Consider the following 19,781-nt stretch of genomic DNA (forward strand, 5'->3'; position numbering starts at 1 on the left):
AAAAAAAATTCCAAAAAACGGACTTGCTTCAGCAGCACAATTCTGGTGCTGTAGTTGTAGGAGATGTCTTAAAACGTCATCAGGAGTCCCTACAAAACCTAAAAATGGCATAAAATGCTTTTTTTGGGAAAACTTTTTTTACAAAAAAAAATTCAAAAAACGGACTTGTTTGAGCAGCACAATTCTGGTGCTGTAGTTGTAGGAGATGTCTCAAAACGTCATCAGGAGTCCTGACTTAACCCGTAAATGTAAGAAAATGTAAGAAAATGCATTTTTTACGAAAAACATTTTTTGCTAAAATGTCGTAAGGGGGGACCCTGTCGTAAAAATTCCAAAAAACGGACTTGCTTCAGCAGCACAATTCTGGTGCTGTAGTTGTAGGAGATGTCTCAAAACGTCATCAGGAGTCCCGACTAAACCCGAAAATGGAAGAAATTAGAAGAAAATGCATATTTTACGGAAAAAAAAAATTTTGCAAAATGTCGTAAAAAAAATTTCAAAAAAACGGACTTGCTTCAGCAGCACAATTCTGGTGCTGTAGTTGTAGGAGATGTCTCAAAACGTCATCAGGAGTCCCGACTAAACCCGAAAATGGAAGAAATTAGAAGAAAATGCATATTTTACGGAAAAAAAAATTTTTGCAAAATGTCGTAAAAAAAATTTCAAAAAAACGGACTTGCTTCAGCAGCACAATTCTGGTGCTGTAGTTGTAGGAGATGTCTCAAAACGTCATCAGGAGTCCCGACTAAACCCGTAAATGTAAGAAAATGTAAGAAAATGCATTTTTTAAGAATAACATTTTTTGCTAAAATGTCGTAAGGGGGGACCCTGTCGTAAAAATTCCAAAAAACGGACTTGCTTCAGCAGCACAATTCTGGTGCTGTAGTTGTAGGAGATGTCTCAAAAAGTCATCAGGAGTCCCGACTAAACCCGAAAATGGAAGAAATTAGAAGAAAATGCATATTTTACGGAAAAAAAATATTTTGCAAAATGTCGTAAAAAAAATTCCAAAAAACGGACTTGCTTCAGCAGCACAATTTTGGTGCTGTAGTTGTAGGAGATGTCTCAAAACGTCATCAGGAGTCCCGACTAAACCCGTAAATGTAAGAAAATGTAAGAAAATGCATTTTTTAAGAAAAACATTTTTTGCTAAAATGTCGTAAGGGGGGACCCTGTCGTAAAAATTCCAAAAAACGGACTTGCTTCAGCAGCACAATTCTGGTGCTGTAGTTGTAGGAGATGTCTCAAAAAGTCATCAGGAGTCCCGACTAAACCCGAAAATGGAAGAAATTAGAAGAAAATGCATATTTTACGGAAAAAAAATATTTTGCAAAATGTCGTAAAAAAAATTCCAAAAAACGGACTTGCTTCAGCAGCACAATTCTGATGCTGTAGCTGTAGGAGATGTCTCAAAACGTCATCAGGAGTCCCGACTAAACCCGTAAATGTAAGAAAATGCATTTTTTAAGAAAAACATTTTTTGCTAAAATGTCGTAAGGGGGGACCCTGTCGTAAAAATTCCAAAAAACTGACTTGCTTCAGCAGCACAATTCTGGTGCTGTAGTTGTAGGAGATGTCTTAAAATTTCATCAGGAGTCCCTACAAAACCTAAAAATGGCATAAAATGCTTTTTTTGGGAAAACTTTTTTTACAAAAAAAAATTCAAAAAACGGACTTGTTTGAGCAGCACAATTCTGGTGCTGTAGTTGTAGGAGATGTCTCAAAACGTCATCAGGAGTCCCGACTAAACCCGTAAATGTAAGAAAATGTAATAAAATGCATTTTTTACGAAAAACATTTTTTGCTAAAATGTCGTAAGGGGGGACCCTGTCGTAAAAATGCCAAAAAACGGACTTGCTTCAGCAGTACAATTCTGGTGCTGTAGTTGTAGGAGATGTCTCAAAACGTCATCAGGAGTCCCGACTAAACCCGAAAATGGAAGAAATTAGAAGAAAATGCATATTTTACGGAAAAAAAATATTTTGCAAAATGTCGTAAAAAAAATTCCAAAAAACGAACTTGCTTCAGCAGCACAATTCTGGTGCTGTAGTTGTAGGAGATGTCTCAAAACGTCATCAGGAGTCCCGACTTAACCCGTAAATGTAAGAAAATGTAAGAAAATGCATTTTTTACGAAAAACATTGTTTGCTAAAATGTCGTAAGGGGGGACCCTGTCGTAAAAATTCCAAAAAACGGACATGCTTCAGCAGCACAATTCTGGTGCTGTAGTTGTAGGAGATGTCTCAAAACGTCATCAGGAGTCCCGACTAAACCCGAAAATGGAAGATATTAGAAGAAAATGCATATTTTACGGAAAAAAAATATTTTGCAAAATGTCGTAAACATTTTTTCCAAAAAACGGACTTGCTTCAGCAGCACAATTCTGGTGCTGTAGTTGCAGGAGATGTCTCAAAATGTCATCAGGAGTCCCGACTAAACCCGTAAATGTAAGAAAATGTAAGAAAATGCATTTTTTAAGAATAACATTTTTTGCTAAAATGTCGTAAGGGGGACCCTGTCGTAAAAATTCCAAAAAACGGACTTGCTTCAGCAGCACAATTCTGGTGCTGTAGTTGTAGGAGATGTCTCAAAAAGTCATCAGGAGTCCCGACTAAACCCGAAAATGGAAGAAATTAGAAGAAAATGCATATTTTACGGAAAAAAAATATTTTGCAAAATGTCGTAAAAAAAAATCCAAAAAACGGACTTGCTTCAGCAGCACAATTCTGGTGCTGTAGTTGTAGGAGATGTCTCAAAACGTCATCAGGAGTCCCTACAAAACCTAAAAATGGCATAAAATGCTTTTTTTGGGAAAACTTTTTTTACAAAAAAAAATTCAAAAAACGGACTTGTTTGAGCAGCACAATTCTGGTGCTGTAGTTGTAGGAGATGTCTCAAAACGTCATCAGGAGTCCCGACTTAACCCGTAAATGTAAGAAAATGTAAGAAAATGCATTTTTTACGAAAAATATTGTTTGCTAAAATGTCGTAAGGGGGGACCCTGTCGTAAAAATTCCAAAAAACGGACTTGCTTCAGCAGCACAATTCTGGTGCTGTAGTTGTAGGAGATGTCTCAAAACGTCATCAGGAGTCCCGACTAAACCCGAAAATGGAAGAAATTAGAAGAAAATGCATATTTTACGGAAAAAAAATATTTTGCAAAATGTCGTAAAATTTTTTTCCAAAAAACGGACTTGCTTCAGCAGCACAATTCTGGTGCTGTAGTTGTAGGAGATGTCTCAAAACGTCATCAGGAGTCCCGACTAAACCCGTAAATGTAAGAAAATGTAAGAAAATGCATTTTTTAAGAAAAACATTTTTTGCTAAAATGTCGTAAGGGGGACCCTGTCGTAAAAATTCCAAAAAACGGACTTGCTTCAGCAGCACAATTCTGGTGCTGTAGTTGTAGGAGATGTCTCAAAAAGTCATCAGGAGTCCCGACTAAACCCGAAAATGGAAGAAATTAGAAGAAAATGCATATTTTACGGAAAAAAAATATTTTGCAAAATGTCGTAAATTTTTTTTCCAAAAAACGGACTTGCTTCAGCAGCACAATTCTGGTGCTGTAGTTGTAGGAGATGTCTCAAAACGTCATCAGGAGTCCCGACTAAACCCGTAAATGTAAGAAAATGCATTTTTTAAGAAAAACATTTTTTGCTAAAATGTCGTAAGGGGGGACCCTGTCGTAAAAATTCCAAAAAACTGACTTGCTTCAGCAGCACAATTCTGGTGCTGTAGTTGTAGGAGATGTCTTAAAATTTCATCAGGAGTCCCTACAAAACCTAAAAATGGCATAAAATGCTTTTTTTGGGAAAACTTTTTTTACAAAAAAAAATTCAAAAACGGACTTGTTTGAGCAGCACAATTCTGGTGCTGTAGTTGTAGGAGATGTCTCAAAACGTCATCAGGAGTCCCGACTAAACCCGTAAATGTAAGAAAATGTAATAAAATGCATTTTTTACGAAAAACATTTTTTGCTAAAATGTCGTAAGGGGGGACCCTGTCGTAAAAATGCCAAAAAACGGACTTGCTTCAGCAGTACAATTCTGGTGCTGTAGTTGTAGGAGATGTCTCAAAACGTCATCAGGAGTCCCGACTAAACCCGAAAATGGAAGAAATTAGAAGAAAATGCATATTTTACGGAAAAAAAATATTTTGCAAAATGTCGTAAAAAAAATTCCAAAAAACGAACTTGCTTCAGCAGCACAATTCTGGTGCTGTAGTTGTAGGAGATGTCTCAAAACGTCATCAGGAGTCCCGACTTAACCCGTAAATGTAAGAAAATGTAAGAAAATGCATTTTTTACGAAAAACATTGTTTGCTAAAATGTCGTAAGGGGGGACCCTGTCGTAAAAATTCCAAAAAACGGACATGCTTCAGCAGCACAATTCTGGTGCTGTAGTTGTAGGAGATGTCTCAAAACGTCATCAGGAGTCCCGACTAAACCCGAAAATGGAAGATATTAGAAGAAAATGCATATTTTACGGAAAAAAAATATTTTGCAAAATGTCGTAAACATTTTTTCCAAAAAACGGACTTGCTTCAGCAGCACAATTCTGGTGCTGTAGTTGCAGGAGATGTCTCAAAATGTCATCAGGAGTCCCGACTAAACCCGTAAATGTAAGAAAATGTAAGAAAATGCATTTTTTAAGAATAACATTTTTTGCTAAAATGTCGTAAGGGGGACCCTGTCGTAAAAATTCCAAAAAACGGACTTGCTTCAGCAGCACAATTCTGGTGCTGTAGTTGTAGGAGATGTCTCAAAAAGTCATCAGGAGTCCCGACTAAACCCGAAAATGGAAGAAATTAGAAGAAAATGCATATTTTACGGAAAAAAAATATTTTGCAAAATGTCGTAAAAAAAAATCCAAAAAACGGACTTGCTTCAGCAGCACAATTCTGGTGCTGTAGTTGTAGGAGATGTCTCAAAACGTCATCAGGAGTCCCTACAAAACCTAAAAATGGCATAAAATGCTTTTTTTGGGAAAACTTTTTTTACAAAAAAAAATTCAAAAAACGGACTTGTTTGAGCAGCACAATTCTGGTGCTGTAGTTGTAGGAGATGTCTCAAAACGTCATCAGGAGTCCCGACTTAACCCGTAAATGTAAGAAAATGTAAGAAAATGCATTTTTTACGAAAAATATTGTTTGCTAAAATGTCGTAAGGGGGGACCCTGTCGTAAAAATTCCAAAAAACGGACTTGCTTCAGCAGCACAATTCTGGTGCTGTAGTTGTAGGAGATGTCTCAAAACGTCATCAGGAGTCCCGACTAAACCCGAAAATGGAAGAAATTAGAAGAAAATGCATATTTTACGGAAAAAAAATATTTTGCAAAATGTCGTAAAATTTTTTTCCAAAAAACGGACTTGCTTCAGCAGCACAATTCTGGTGCTGTAGTTGTAGGAGATGTCTCAAAACGTCATCAGGAGTCCCGACTAAACCCGTAAATGTAAGAAAATGTAAGAAAATGCATTTTTTAAGAAAAACATTTTTTGCTAAAATGTCGTAAGGGGGGACCCTGTCGTAAAAATGCCAAAAAACGGACTTGCTTCAGCAGTACAATTCTGGTGCTGTAGTTGTAGGAGATGTCTCAAAATGTCATCAGGAGTCCCTACAAAACCTAAAAATGGCATAAAATGCTTTTTTTGGGAAAACTTTTTTTTTTACAAAAAAAATTTCAAAAAACAGACTTGCTTCAGCAGCACAATTCTGGTGCTGTAGTTGTAGGAGATGTCTCAAAACGTCATCAGGAGTGCCGACTAAACCCGTAAATGTAAGAAAATGCATTTTTTACGAAAAACATTTTTTGCTAAAATGTCGTAAGGGGGGACCCTGTCGTAAAAATTCCAAAAAACGGACTTGCTTCAGCAGCACAATTCTGGTGCTGTAGTTGTAGGAGATGTCTCAAAACGTCATCAGGAGTCCCGACTAAACCCGAAAATAGAAGAAATTAGAAGAAAATGCATATTTTACGTAAAAAAAATATTTTGCAAAATGTCGTTAAAAAAAATTCAAAAAAACGGACTTGCTTCAGCAGCACAATTCTGGTGCTGTAGTTCTAGGAGATGTCTCAAAACGTCATCAGGAGTCCCGACTAAACCCGTAAATGCAAGAAAATGCATTTTTTACGAAAAACATTTTTTGCTAAAATGTCGTAAGGGGGGACCCTGTCGTAAAAATTCCAAAAAACGGACTTGCTTCAGCAGCACAATTCTGGTGCTGTAGTTGTAGGAGATGTCTCAAAACGTCATCAGGAGTCCCGACTAAACCCGAAAATGGAAGAAATTAGAAGAAAATGCATATTTTACGGAAAAAAAATATTTCGGAAAATGTCGTAAAAAAAAATCAAAAAAACGGACTTGCTTCAGCAGCACAATTCTGGTGCTGTAGTTGTAGGAGATGTCTCAAAACGTCATCAGGAGTCCCGACTAAACCCGTAAATGTAAGAAAATGCATTTTTTAAGAAAAAATTTTTTTGCTAAAATGTCGTAAGGGGGGACCCTGTCGTAAAAATGCCAAAAAACGGACTTGCTTCAGCAGTACAATTCTGGTGCTGTAGTTGTAGGAGATGTCTCAAAACGTCATCAGGAGTCCCGACTAAACCCGTAAATGTAAGAAAATGTAAGAAAATGCATTTTTTAAGAAAAACATTTTTTGCTAAAATGTCGTAAGGGGGGACCCTGTCGTAAAAATTCCAAAAAACGAACTTGCTTCAGCAGCACAATTCTGGTGCTGTAGTTGTAGGAGATGTCTCAAAACGTCATCAGGAGTCCCGACTAAGCCCGAAAATGGAAGAAATTAGAAGAAAATGCATATTTCACGGAAAAAAAATATTTTGCAAAATGTCGTAAAAAAAATTCAAAAAAACGGACTTGCTTCAGCAGCACAATTCTGGTGCTGTAGTTGTAGGAGATGTCTCAAAACGTCATCAGGAGTCAGGACTAAACCCGTAAATGTAAGAAAATGTAAGAAAATGCATTTTTTAAGAAAAACATTTTTTGCTAAAATGTCGTAAAGGGTATGCCTTCCACATTGAAGCCAATACGAAAAAGCTCTGTTTTCATTTCATAATTCCACAGTATTCTGGACATCTGTGTTCGTGAATCTGTTGCAATCATGTTCATTGCATTATGGAGAAGGAAGCTGAGCAAGCAAAGAAGAAAGTTGTCGGTGCGAAATGGACGTATTTTTCGAACGTAGTCAGCAACAACAGTACACAGCCGGCGCTTCTTTGTTTACATTCCCGAAAGATGCAGTCAAGATGGAAGAACTCGGATAACAGAGACTCTAACCAGGTGGACTTTTGACTTGGATACACAGACGCCTGTAGAGAACTGGGACAACACAGACTCTTACCAGGATTACTTTGATTTGGATGACAAAGACGCAGACGTGCTACTGTGAGTATGCAGCTTTGGCTTCTAAACATTTGATCGCTTGACCGTATGTGCGCAACTTTTTTAAAATATATAAGCTTTATGAACCTTGGGTTAGGTGAATGGTCTTTTGGGCTGAGTGATTGTGTGTGTTGATCAGGTGTTTGAATTGTATTGGCGTGTTCTATGGAGCTAGGAGCTAGCATAACACGTACCGTACCGTACGTGAGCGTCACGTACGTAACTTTTTAAAAATATATAAGCTTTATGAACCTTGGGTTAGGTGAACGGTCTTTTGGGCTGAGTGATTGTGTGTGTTGATCAGGTGTTTGAATTGTATTGGCGTGTTCTATGGAGCTAGGAGCTAGCAGAGGAGCTAGGAGCTAGCATAACAAACACGCAGGTGTTTTTATGCAGGATTAATTTGTGGCATATTAAATATAAGCCTGGTTGTGTTGTGGCTAATAGAGTATATATATGTCTTGTGTTTATTTACTGTTGTAGTCATTCCCAGCTGAATATCAGGTCACCCCCGGCTCTCACAGCATCTTCCCTATCTGAATAGCTTCAACTCCCCACTAGTCCTTCACTTGCACTTTACTCATCCACAAATCTTTAATCCTCGCTCAAATTAATGGGGAAATTGTCGCTTTCTCGGTCCGAATCTCTCTCACTTCATGCGGCCATCATTGTAAACAATAGGGAACTTTGCGTATATGTTCAACTGACTACGTCACGCTACTTCCGGTAGGGGCAAGCCTTTTTTTTTATCAGATACCAAAAGTTGCAATCTTTATCGTCGTTGTTCTATACTAAATCCTTTCAGCAAAAATATGGCAATATCGCGAAATGATCAAGTACGACACATAGAATAGATCTGCTATCCCCGTTTAAATAAAAAAAATTCATTTCAGTAGGCCTTTAAGGACTGGATATCTAAGGGTATAACAGCGTTATGTAGTGTAATGAAAGATGAAAAAATGCATAGTTTTGAAACTATTAAAAGGACATATATATTAGAAAACCAAGACTTCTATCGATATTTGCAGTTGCGACATTTTGTTAATATGAAGGTGAAAAGTGTCACAAAGACGAGTATATGTTTGAATTGTTTACAAAAGCCTACAATTCAGAAACTATTGATAGAAGTATTTCATGCTTGTATAAGGGTCTGTTGAATATGAAATCATATTCAACTTCATATATTAAAATAAAATGGGAGAAGGAAGGAGGGATAACTATATCTGAGGAAGAATGGACAATAATATGGAAATATCAATGGACTTGTACCAGCTCACCCAAGTGGAGGGAGTTTGGCTGGAAAAGTTTGATCAGATTTTTTTATTACACCTTCTCAGAAGTGTCACTATGATAACAACTCCCCTGCTTGCTGGAGAAATTGTGGGAATTCAAATGCAAACCACCACCATGTTTTCTGGGACTGCTCCATCATAAAGGACTATTGGAAAGAGATACACCAAGCTCTACAGGATATTTTCAAACGTGAAATACCCCTTGAAAGTAAAACTTTGTTTTTTGGACATGTACCTCAGGACTGGCTGAAGAAAGATAAACACTTAATGAATATCCTACTGGTGGCCTGTAAAAAGACCATTACTAGGAAATGGATATCCCAGGATAGCCCAACTTTGAAGCAATGGATGGAAAACACAATGGACATATATAATGGAGAAGATAACTGCCTTTATTAATTATAAATTGGAAAAATTTACTTCATACTGGGAAAACTGGGTCAATTATGTCACGCCCCATAAACCTGACTTTAATTTTTCGAATTAAGTGATTGTACTGCTAATAAAAAAAAAAAAGGATTACTCTCTATATGTGTACAGGTATGTATGTATGTATATGTGTGTGTATATATATACATATATGTATCTGTTGATATATTTTTTAATTATTTTATTTCTGATTATTATTAATGTATTATCATTTATTCTTTGTTTATTCAATTGTTGTATTTGTTGATATTACTTTGTTGTTTTTGCTGTTACTTTCTTTTCGGGGGGGGGGGGTGGTGGGTGGTATGGTTGGGATATAAACAAAAAACATTTGGACATTTAGGGCAGACAACAGATATAAGATGTATGTGAATATGATGTAATGGATAAGAATGTCTGATGCTGGATGCCAATAAAAATAAAATGAAAAAAGAAAAATAAAACCAGCCAGTTAAAACGTGACATTACAGAGGCACTGCACAGCCTCCAAATCCTTCAGAATTTGGAGAGTATTTGTAAAGACAAGTGGACCAAAATGTTTGCAACCCCGGTGACCAACTACAAAAAAAACATCTGATTAAATATTTAATTCCATTCAATGAAATACAAATTCATTAATAAACATTTTTAAAAGTTAAAAAAACAAACAAAAAACAAATGGAGACCAGTTTTAAAAAAATATGTTCAAATTGACTGAAATTTTGAGAATAAAAACAGTCAAATGAGTAGAATATACACATTTAATGGGTTTATTTAAGGGAATCATGCAAAAGGCGTTAAATTAAACATTTATTTAATTTGTTAGACATTTACACTTCATACAAGGAAGAAACACCATGGCCTTTACTAAAATATATATATATTCGACTACATCGGAGCATAGAAACGTAAGGAGAAAAAGCAAAATACATTAAAAAGATGCAATTATCACGAATAGCTACCCTGTGTGGAAAAACTCCCAAAGACGAACGGGAACCTTCATATTGTTGTACAAACTCACCCTGCATTTCTACATTCACCCGGAAAAGCAGCATTAATTATTAAAGCACAACTACATTGACTTTTGACATGTTTTGCTGCGTAGCATCCAGTAAGCTCAAGATAAGCAGTTAACAAGCTGGCTGTGCAACGGTATGATTTAAAGCGCATATTATTATTACTACTACTAATAAATGCAACAGTCCAGTACATTCCAAGGCCTCTGAGGCATTCGTGTACTGTTTTGCAAAGAAGGTGTAGTATTCATGGTGAAGTACAGTACATGTCAGATATTATAGTAACATGTCATTTCCTATAGCGTTGTTTACAACAACAAAACACTCAATTGCTCTGTAACAGCTTGTGTGTGCAAGGTCATCTTCAACTATGTGTCAACGTACAACATCAAACTCATAAAAGCAGCATCACTTCCTAAAATTGGATCCCCTTTCGTTTTGATTGTTTCCAAATGGTAAATTAAATAGAAAATGGGTGCTTAGTAGCTTCTATAGGCACCTAGTAATTTATAAACATTTAATCCAGCCTTGAGTCCATTTTTGGCAAAGGGATAAAGAAAATAAGAAGCAGGATTGTCAGCAAGCAACTTTAAATGTGTTAGTCTCTTCCGAAGGCATCCTTTTCTCTCCAGCTTCACTTTTTCTTGTGCCGTTTTACCTGAACTGCAACACACACAAAAATAAGTCATTAAAGTCCGTTTAGCACAAATGTCATCCAGATATAGTAAAAGTGTGCATTAGACCAGTGTTTTTCAACCTTTTTTGAGCCAAGGCACATTTTTTGCGCTGAAAAAATGCGGAGGCACACCACCAGCAGAAATCATTAAAAAACTAAACTCAGTTGAGAGTAAAAAGTCGTCGTCGCAATTGTTGGGTATGACTTTAAGCCATAATAACCAAGCATGCATGACTATAGCTCTTGTCTCAAAGTAGGTGTACTGTCCCCACCTGTCACATCACACCCTGACTTATTTGGACTTTTTTGCTGTTTTCCTGTGTGTAGTGTTTTAGTTCTTGTCTTGCGCTCCTATTTTGGTGGCTTTTTCTCTTATTTTGGTATTTTCCTGTAGCAGTTTCATGTCTTCCTTTGAGCGGTATTTCCCGCATCTACTTTGTTTTAGCAATCAAGAATATTTCAGTTGTTTTTATCCTTCTTTGTGGGGACACTGTCGATTGTCACGTCATGTTCGGATGTACTTTGTGGACGCCGTCTTTGCTCCACTGTAAGTCTTTGCTGTCGTCCAGCATTCTGTTTTTGTTTACTTTGTAGCCAGTTCAGTTTTAGTTTTGTTATGCATAGCCTTCCCTAAACTTCAATGCCTTTTCTTAGCGGCACTCACCTTGTTTATTTTTGGTTTCAGCATTAGATACCTTTTTAACTGCACACTATCTCCCGCTGTTCCCGACATCTACAAAGCACTTAGCTGCCGGCTGCCACCTACTGATATGGAAGAGTATTACACGGTTACTCTGCCGAGCTCTAGACAGCACCGACACTCAACAACAACACATCGTTTTCAGACTAGAATTACTAATTTGCAAAAAATATTTCTAACCCAAATAGGTGAAATTAGATCATCTCCCACGGCACACCAGACTGCATCTCACGGCACACTAGTGTGCCGCGGCACAGTGGTTGAAAAACACTGCATTGGACAACATTCACTGTAGATGAGCTTTTCAAAAGCATCAGTAAGTAATATCATCATACAGTAGGAAGATTTTACCCCACAGCTTCCCAAAGTGCTGAGTGTAACTTACTGATAAAATGGCCCTGGTATGTCAAAAGGCATTAATAAATCATGCTCTTTTCAAACACCTTTATAACTGACAACGGTTATATGCTCATTTCAAAATTAGATTTACAGGCCCAAAATCTTGTTATTGTTTTCATTTCGATGCCCTGCCCTCCACCGTTTGATCAATTAGAAAGTCTGAGTGTGTTACATCCAGGTTGCCACTTACACACCGCCACCTTCATCTAGCTCAGGGGTCACCAACGCGGTGCCCGCGGGCACCAGGTAGCCCGTAAGGACCAGATGAGTAGCCCACTGGCCTGTTCTAAAAATAGCTCAAATAGCAGCACTTGCCAGTGAGCTGCCTCTATTTTTTAAATTTTATTTATTTACTAGCAAGCTGGTCTCGCTTTGCCCGACATTTTTAATTCTAAGAGAGACAAAACTCAAATAGAATTTGAAAATCCAAGAAAATATTTTAAAGACTTGGTCTTCACTTGTTTAAATAAATTCTTTTTTTTTTTTACTTTGCTTCTTATAACTTTCAGAAAGACAATTTGAGAGAAAAATACAACATTAAAAATGATTTTAGGATTTTTAAACACATATACCTTTTTACCTTTTAAATTCCTTCCTCTTCTTTCCTGACAATTTAAATCAATGTTCAAGTAAATTATTTTTTTTTATTGTAAAGAATAATAAATACATTTTAATTTAATTCTTCATTTTAGCTTCTGTTTTTTCGACGAAGAATTTTTGTGAAATATTTCTTCAAACTTATTATGATTAAAATTCCAAAAAATTATTCTAGAAAATCTGTAGAATCAAATTTAAATCTTATTTCAAAGTCTTTTGAATTTCTTTTAAAATTTTTGTTCTGAAAAATCTAGAAGAAATAATGATTTGTCTTTGTTAGAAATATAGCTTAGTCCAATTTGTTATATATTCTAACAAAGTGCAGATTGTATTTTAACCTATTTAAAACATGTCATCAAAATTCTAAAATTAATCTTAGTCAGGAAAAATTAGTAATGATGTTCCATAATTTTTTTAATTTTTTTTTTTCAAAAAGATTCGAATTAGCTAGTTTTTCTCTTCTTTTTTTCGGTTGAATTTGAATTTTAAAGAGTCGAAATTGAAGATAAACTATGTTTCAAAATTTTATTGTAATTTTTTTCGTGTTTTCTCCTCTTTTAAACCGTTCAATTAAGTGTAAATATCATTAATTATTAATAATAACATAGAGTTAAAGGTAAATTAAACAAATTGGCTATTTTCGGCAATTTATTTAAGTGTGTATCAAACTGGTAGCCCTTCGCATTAATCAGTACCCAAGAAGTAGCTCTTGGTTTCAAAAAGGTTGGTGACCCTGATCTAGCTACTGCCACTGGTAAAGTTACTAAAAATGTCAGACCTTAGTAAATCTGAAAGGCGTCGTTACGATTGTCAATTTATTCATGACAAAGCCAGGAACAAAACAAGGATTTGTATCGGGATGCCTTTGAAAGATGGAGACGATTGGAGGCGGAGAAGATTTTATCATCTGACGCCAAACTTGCTAATTTCCTCCTTGATAGGTAAGTGGGGCATTTACCTTTTCTTATTACTTGTAATAAATGGAAATGGACATTTTGTATGTAAACTACTTTGTCCAATACAGTCTATGATCTTGTCTAACAAACCTAATGGGGGAAATATATGCCCGTTAGCCTGTATGTCGATGTGTAATCCAATTGACAGGGCAAAAATATATTTTCGACAAATAAAACCTATGTGGATATGGGTGTTGTCAGTGCCTATTTTGTTGTAATATGCTGATACGCTGAGGAAATGGGTTCCAACTAGAGATGTCCGATAATGGCTTTTTTGCCGATATTCCGATATTGTCCAACTTGTTAATTACCGATTCTGATATCAACCGATACCGATATATACAGTCGTGGAATTAACACATTATTATGCCTAATTTTGTTGTGATGCCCCGCTGGATGCATTAAACAATGTAACAAGGTTTTCCAAAATAAATCAACTCAAGTTATGGAAAAAAAATGCCAACATGGCACTGCCATATTTATTATTGAAGTCACAAAGTGCATTATTTTTTTTAACATGCCTCAAAACAGCAGCTTGGAATTTGGGACATGCTCTCCCTGAGAGAGCATGAGGAGGTTGAGGTGGGCGGGGCTGGGGGGTGTATATTGTAGCGTCCCGGAAGAGTTAGTGCTGAAAGGGGTTCTGGGTATTTGTTCTGTTGTGTTTATGTTGTGTTACGGTGCGGATGTTCTCCCGAAATGTGTTTGTCATTCTTGTTTGGTGTGGGTTCACAGTGTGGCGCATATTTGTAACAGTGTTAAAGTTGTTTATGCGGACACCCTCAGTGTGACCTGTATGGCTGTTGACCAAGTATGCCTTGCATTCACTTGTGTGTGTGAAAAGCTGTAGATATTATGTGATTGGGCCGGCACGCAAAGGTTTATTGGCGCTCTGTACTTCTCTCTACGTCCGTGTACACAGTTGCGTTTTAAAAAGTCATACATTTTACTTTTTGAAACAGATACCGATAATTTTGAAACCGATACCGGTATTACATTTTAAAGCATTTATCGGCCAATAATATCGGCAGTCCGATATTATCAGACATCCCTAATTTTGACCGTAATTGCAGTACCATTTGTGGCCACATTACTGCACATGGCTCCTTTAAAGTCTACTTTAAAACAAGGAACTGTACCAGATTGCATCGAATCGTCATGTTTGAAAAAATGTGTTGTTTCTTAATCAAATTATACTCCTTGTATCTACATATGTATCGAATTGTCTCATCTTGGAGAGATCGGAGAAGTCTTCCCCTCGGGTCTTTACTTTTCTGAAAAGGTGTCCCACACTGCAAAAACTGAAATCTAAGTAAGATGAAATATCTCAAATAAGGGTGATATTTGCTTATTTTCTGTCTGATAAGATAATTCTTCTCACTAAGCAGGTTTTATGTTAGAGTCTTTTACTTGTTTTAAGGGTTTTGGTCCTAAATGATCTCAGTAAGATATTACAGCTTGTTGCTGAGATTTGATGACCTATATTGAGTAAAACATGCTTGAAACTAGAATATCAACTGTTGCAAAGCTGTGTCATCAACACTCACAATTTACACTCCTGCGCGCGCTCTGAGGTCCGAGAGCCAGCTCCAGCTCGTGGTGCCCAGGACGAGACTTAAAACCAGGGGAGACAGGACCTTCTCTGTGGTCGGCCCTAAACTCTGGAACACTCTGCCCCTCCATGTTCAAACTGCTTCCACAGTGGCGTGTTTTAAGTCTCGTCTTAAGACCCACTTTTATTCTTTGGCTTTTAACACTACGTGAGTTGTGTGGTCTTCTGTCCTCTGTTGTCCTCTGTGTTTTTTATAAATTTTGATGTTTATTTTATTGTTTTAATTGGTTTTACCCTTTAAAATCGTTTTTAATCATATTTATTTTTTAAGTTGTCTCTGTATTGGTTTTCTATTCATTTATTCTTTGTTTTTATTCAGTCATTGGTGTAGCATAATATTGTTTTTAATATTGTTTTTAACATGGCTGTGCAGCACTTTGGAAACATTCTTGTTGTGTAAATGTGCTATATAAATAAAGTGGATTGGATTGATTGGATTGAAGTATAAAACTACTTTTTTAAAGTAATAATTTCTTACTTCAAGCATGAAAAAAAAATCCTGATGTATGCATATCATTATGTCAAGATAATGGCACCAGCATTTACTTAATTTAACAATATTTTTCAACATATTGAGCAAAAAAGTCTTTTTTTTCTACCAGAAAAGTGCACTTGTTATTAGTGAGAATATACTTATTTTAAGGTATATTTGGGTTCATTAATGTTAGCTAATTTTACTTGTTTTGGAAAGTCTTGACAAGCCGCATTTTCTTGTTCTATTGGCAGATAATTTTGCTTAGTTCAAATAAAATACTCCTAATTTTATTTTATTTTTTTCTTGTTTTTGAACACTGACTTTTTGCAGTGCACAGAACAATTTAGATGAATAACCCTGCCTAAAGAAGGGGATCCAAGGTCGCCATGGCAAAATATGTAGTTCAAACTTCTTTCATATTGTAGCTTCAAAGAGAAGCTTGTTAGACTTACTGGACTTTTCTGACGGATGCTGGGTTTCTGGGCCAGCGCAGGCTTCTTCATGAGCGCCGGCTTGTAGACCAGCGAAGACGCTTCGCCATTCCCTTTGGGGAACATGGAGACCAGTGAGGACGGTTCGTCGTTCCCCTCAGAGAGCTGGTCCAGAGGGACCCCGGCTAGGGAGTAGTGCTGCTTCCTCAGCTCGCCCAAACGCAGACGCTCGTTCTCCAGATGAGATTCCAACTCCAGAACCTTCACCTAAGGGCGCAGGACAGGAAGATGTTAACATGGTTCCCTAATATTTCACATCTTTACATCTTGCTAAGGTGTTTGAGTGTATTAGTTGTAAAATAATAAACTTTCTCATGATCCAAATGGTGTTGTTTTCTGACTCAGACTGACGTCTCTCTCTGCTTGTTGCCCAGGAAACAACCTTATTTTCATTTTTTAAATCAAGCTTTGTTATGGCCCTTGACCACACAGCATGAAAATGGAGACCACTTGTTTCAATGTCTATGAATGTTCTCATTCATCCATGTCATTCAATCGATCACAACTGGACTGTTTGGCTTGTCTTAGAAGACGATTCGCCGCTCATCCGAGTAGGCTTCATCAGTTCGTGCTCATAGACTAAGATTGGTCCTATCTAGTCCAGTGGCTGGTGCCAAAACCCCAAATATTTATACTGAAAAAAACCAGGCGGGTGTGCCTGGGGATGGATGGTTTCGCCCTATCTTAGTTTGATGCACATGAGCAATCCTAAATGTCAACGCCAACGACAGTCGAAGTGTAATTTACCCTCGTTAGCACTGAGGTCTTGCGTGGCAGAACGATCACTGTGGATTGACTACTACCGTAATTTCCGGACTGTAAGGCGCACCTGACTATAAGCCGCACCAGCTAAATTTAGGGGAAAATACAGATTGCTCCATATATAAGCCACACCCGACTATAAGCCGCAGGGTTTTGATGTGTAATTACCGTAGTATATAGGGGTTCCTGCTACCACGGAGGGGATTGTCGGGACAGAGATGACTGTTTGGGAACGCAAAGCGTCCCATTTATTAACAATAAATCTTTCAATCAAACTTTCACATCTTTGACATGGCGAACAGCATTCGTGCAGAGTACAAATAATACAACGGTGCAAAGTAATACAAAGTGCTCGCCTGTACGTTATCCAAATAACCAGCCTACTACCGGTATATGAAAAGTCAGTCTTTAATCATTGTGTCATCGTCTTCCCCCTGCGTACTAAAACCACCGAAATCCTCTTCGTCGGTGTCGGAGAAGAACAGGTCCAAAATGGCGTCGTCAGCCACTCTCTCTCCTTTGTTCTCGCTCTCAAATCCTTCCTCTTCGTCAGTGGAATCAACGGCTCCGGCTTCGTCAGCCGTTACGCCGTCCTCGTCATCATCACGACGCAGCAGTCCAGCTTTTCGAAAGCCGTTGATGATCGTGGATGTTTTCACACTTTTCCATGCCGTGAAATGTGTTCTCTCATGGCCAGTTCTCAGTGTGATGGACGATTCACCTTTTTTGTTAACAGTCCTTGTGAGAGGCAAGTCAAAGGACAGAGGCACTTCATCCATGTTTATTATCTCGTCCGGTCCGATGGAATATGTCTATCTTTCTTTGTGTGAATTCGCGGAAGTTTGTTATTTTCTCCTTGTGGTCGGGAGGGAGTTGCTGACTCAGAGTCGTCCGTGCCCTAATGGACAGTCCTTTTCGTCTCATAAATCTGAGACACCATGATTTGTCCACCTCTAAAATCTTCAATATTCATTTCTTTGGCGGTTGTTTGGGCTTTCAGTCGGATCTGCACGGTGGAAACACCCCGGCCGTCTGCTCTCTGTGTGTTCACCCAGTCCTCAAGAAAGTTTTCAAGTTCCGGCCATCTGCTTTTATTACCTCTGAAGGATTTTTTTGTCTTTTTGCATTGAATCAGTTCTTCATGCTGCCGTCTCCAACGTTTCACCATTGATTCATTGATGTCAAGGGTACGTGCAGCAGCTCTATTTCCTTCTTTGACAGCCAGATCGATTGCCTTTAACTTAAAAGCAGCATCATATGCACTTCTCCGTTTGTTTTCCATATTGAGGGTGTTTGCATGAACACTTCCTTCGCACAAACTGTCGCTGACGCTCTCCTACTCTTTGTTTTGCTCTCGTTACCTGGCGCCAGATGTCTGCCTCGGTCTCGCGCATCCTCGGTAGTGCGCGCCCCTGGTTACCGTAAGCCGTAGAAAAGCCGCACCGTTGTATAAGCCGCAGGGACCAGAACGAGGGGAAAAAGTAGCGGCTTATAGTCCGGAAATTACGGTACCAGTCCAAAATAGTCGGTATCCCCCACATAAGCATTCCATTCAGTTGTAAACAAATAGCACAAATGGCATTCTGGTGCCTTTTGGAAACTGATCAGGCGGGCCGGTTCTACGATCGGAACAAAACTGGACTCACTGGTGACAGTGGCAGAGAAGAGGACTGTGAAAAAACTGGTGAGCATCCTGGATGATGCCGGTCACCCTCTGCATACTGTTATTAGTAGCCAGAGAGGAGCCTGTTCAGTGCTAGACTGCTTCATCCCAAGTGCAGGACTAATAGATCCCACACACCATTAGACTGTACAACTCCTCTCTGGGGGGGTACTACGATGACAGGGGATGCAGAACAATAACAGTGCAATATTTTTTCATAACATGGTCACTACTGCCTAGTTTCTCTTGTAATATTCTTATTTTACTGTTATATTTATATTCTCATTGTTGCTTTTTATTTGTATTCTTATTGTAATATTTTTCTATTTTGTTTCCATTTATATCCCCATTATTTACTTTTTAAATTTGATCTCAATTCTGTACACTGCTGCTGGAACTGTAATTTTCCTGAGGGAACTCTCCTGAAGGAATCAATAAAGTACTATCTATCTATCTATCTATCTATCTATCGATCTATCGATCTATCGATCTTCTGTGACCAGAATGTTTCTAACTCCTGTTATTTGTTGGAGGCTAAATTGCTGAGTCTTGGCAGGAAGGACAGTGTCGTATGTGGGAGACAGGTGGTGTCGCAATACTAAATAAATGTCTAATGAAAAAGGTAAAAAGTGTGTGTACAATGAAATAAAAATAATCTAAATACTAAAAATACATATTGCAACATATTAAATGTAACAAAAATAGGGTCTAAATGACAGGATTTCCCTGGTTAAATAAAGTATGATTGTTTATATACAATGAGTTATAAACATTACCTGCGACTCCATTTCTTCTTTTTTCAACTTGATGAGCGACATTCCAGAGAAATCCATCGGCTCTGCTCAGGAACAACAATTAGCTCATTGACTCACAAACCCACGCACATCCTGTTGTAAGTACTGCATGTTTAAAAACAAATGCACAGTATATCCATGTACATACCCTTGTCCTCCATGTTGTCCTGGCCTGTCCTGGTGGAGGCCACCACGTTAGCTGCCATCTCGTTGACATGGCGAGATGCCTGCTGGAGCATCGTCAGCTTCTTGCTGTGACGGTTGGCTTTAACCTGCACTCACAGCCACACAGTAAAGTCATTACATATAACAAAATACTGTTTTAAATGTAATAAGGATTTGGAGTATGTGAGAAAGCGGAGAGGAACATGTAACTCTCTTACAAGTACAGTCATTTCCGGTCTATAAGACGCTACTTTTTTCAAACACTTTGAATTAGAGATGTACGATAATGTTTTTTTTGCCGATACAGTGTTTCCCATAAACTGCCAAGATACCTGTGGCGGTGGGGGCGTGGTCACCATGACATCATCGACTAATTT

General features: G+C 37.8%; 1 protein-coding gene across 1 annotated transcript in view; it reads right to left on the bottom strand.

Moving 5' to 3' along the window:
• Positions 1-9,895: 9,895 nt before the first annotated feature.
• The window catches only part of hip1rb (huntingtin interacting protein 1 related b), a 63,088-nt gene continuing 53,202 nt past the window's right edge, over positions 9,896-19,781 (bottom strand). The window contains exons 28-31 of the mRNA XM_062025782.1: positions 19,388-19,511; positions 19,222-19,283; positions 15,982-16,227; positions 9,896-10,777 (exon numbers count right to left, since the gene is read on the bottom strand). Coding sequence (XP_061881766.1) covers positions 10,769-10,777; positions 15,982-16,227; positions 19,222-19,283; positions 19,388-19,511 — 441 coding nt within the window. The 3' untranslated portion in view covers positions 9,896-10,768. The remainder of the gene's footprint in view (positions 10,778-15,981; positions 16,228-19,221; positions 19,284-19,387; positions 19,512-19,781) is intronic.

This window comes from Entelurus aequoreus, linkage group LG17, assembly GCF_033978785.1.
Source record: "Entelurus aequoreus isolate RoL-2023_Sb linkage group LG17, RoL_Eaeq_v1.1, whole genome shotgun sequence".
Lineage (NCBI taxonomy): Eukaryota > Metazoa > Chordata > Actinopteri > Syngnathiformes > Syngnathidae > Entelurus > Entelurus aequoreus.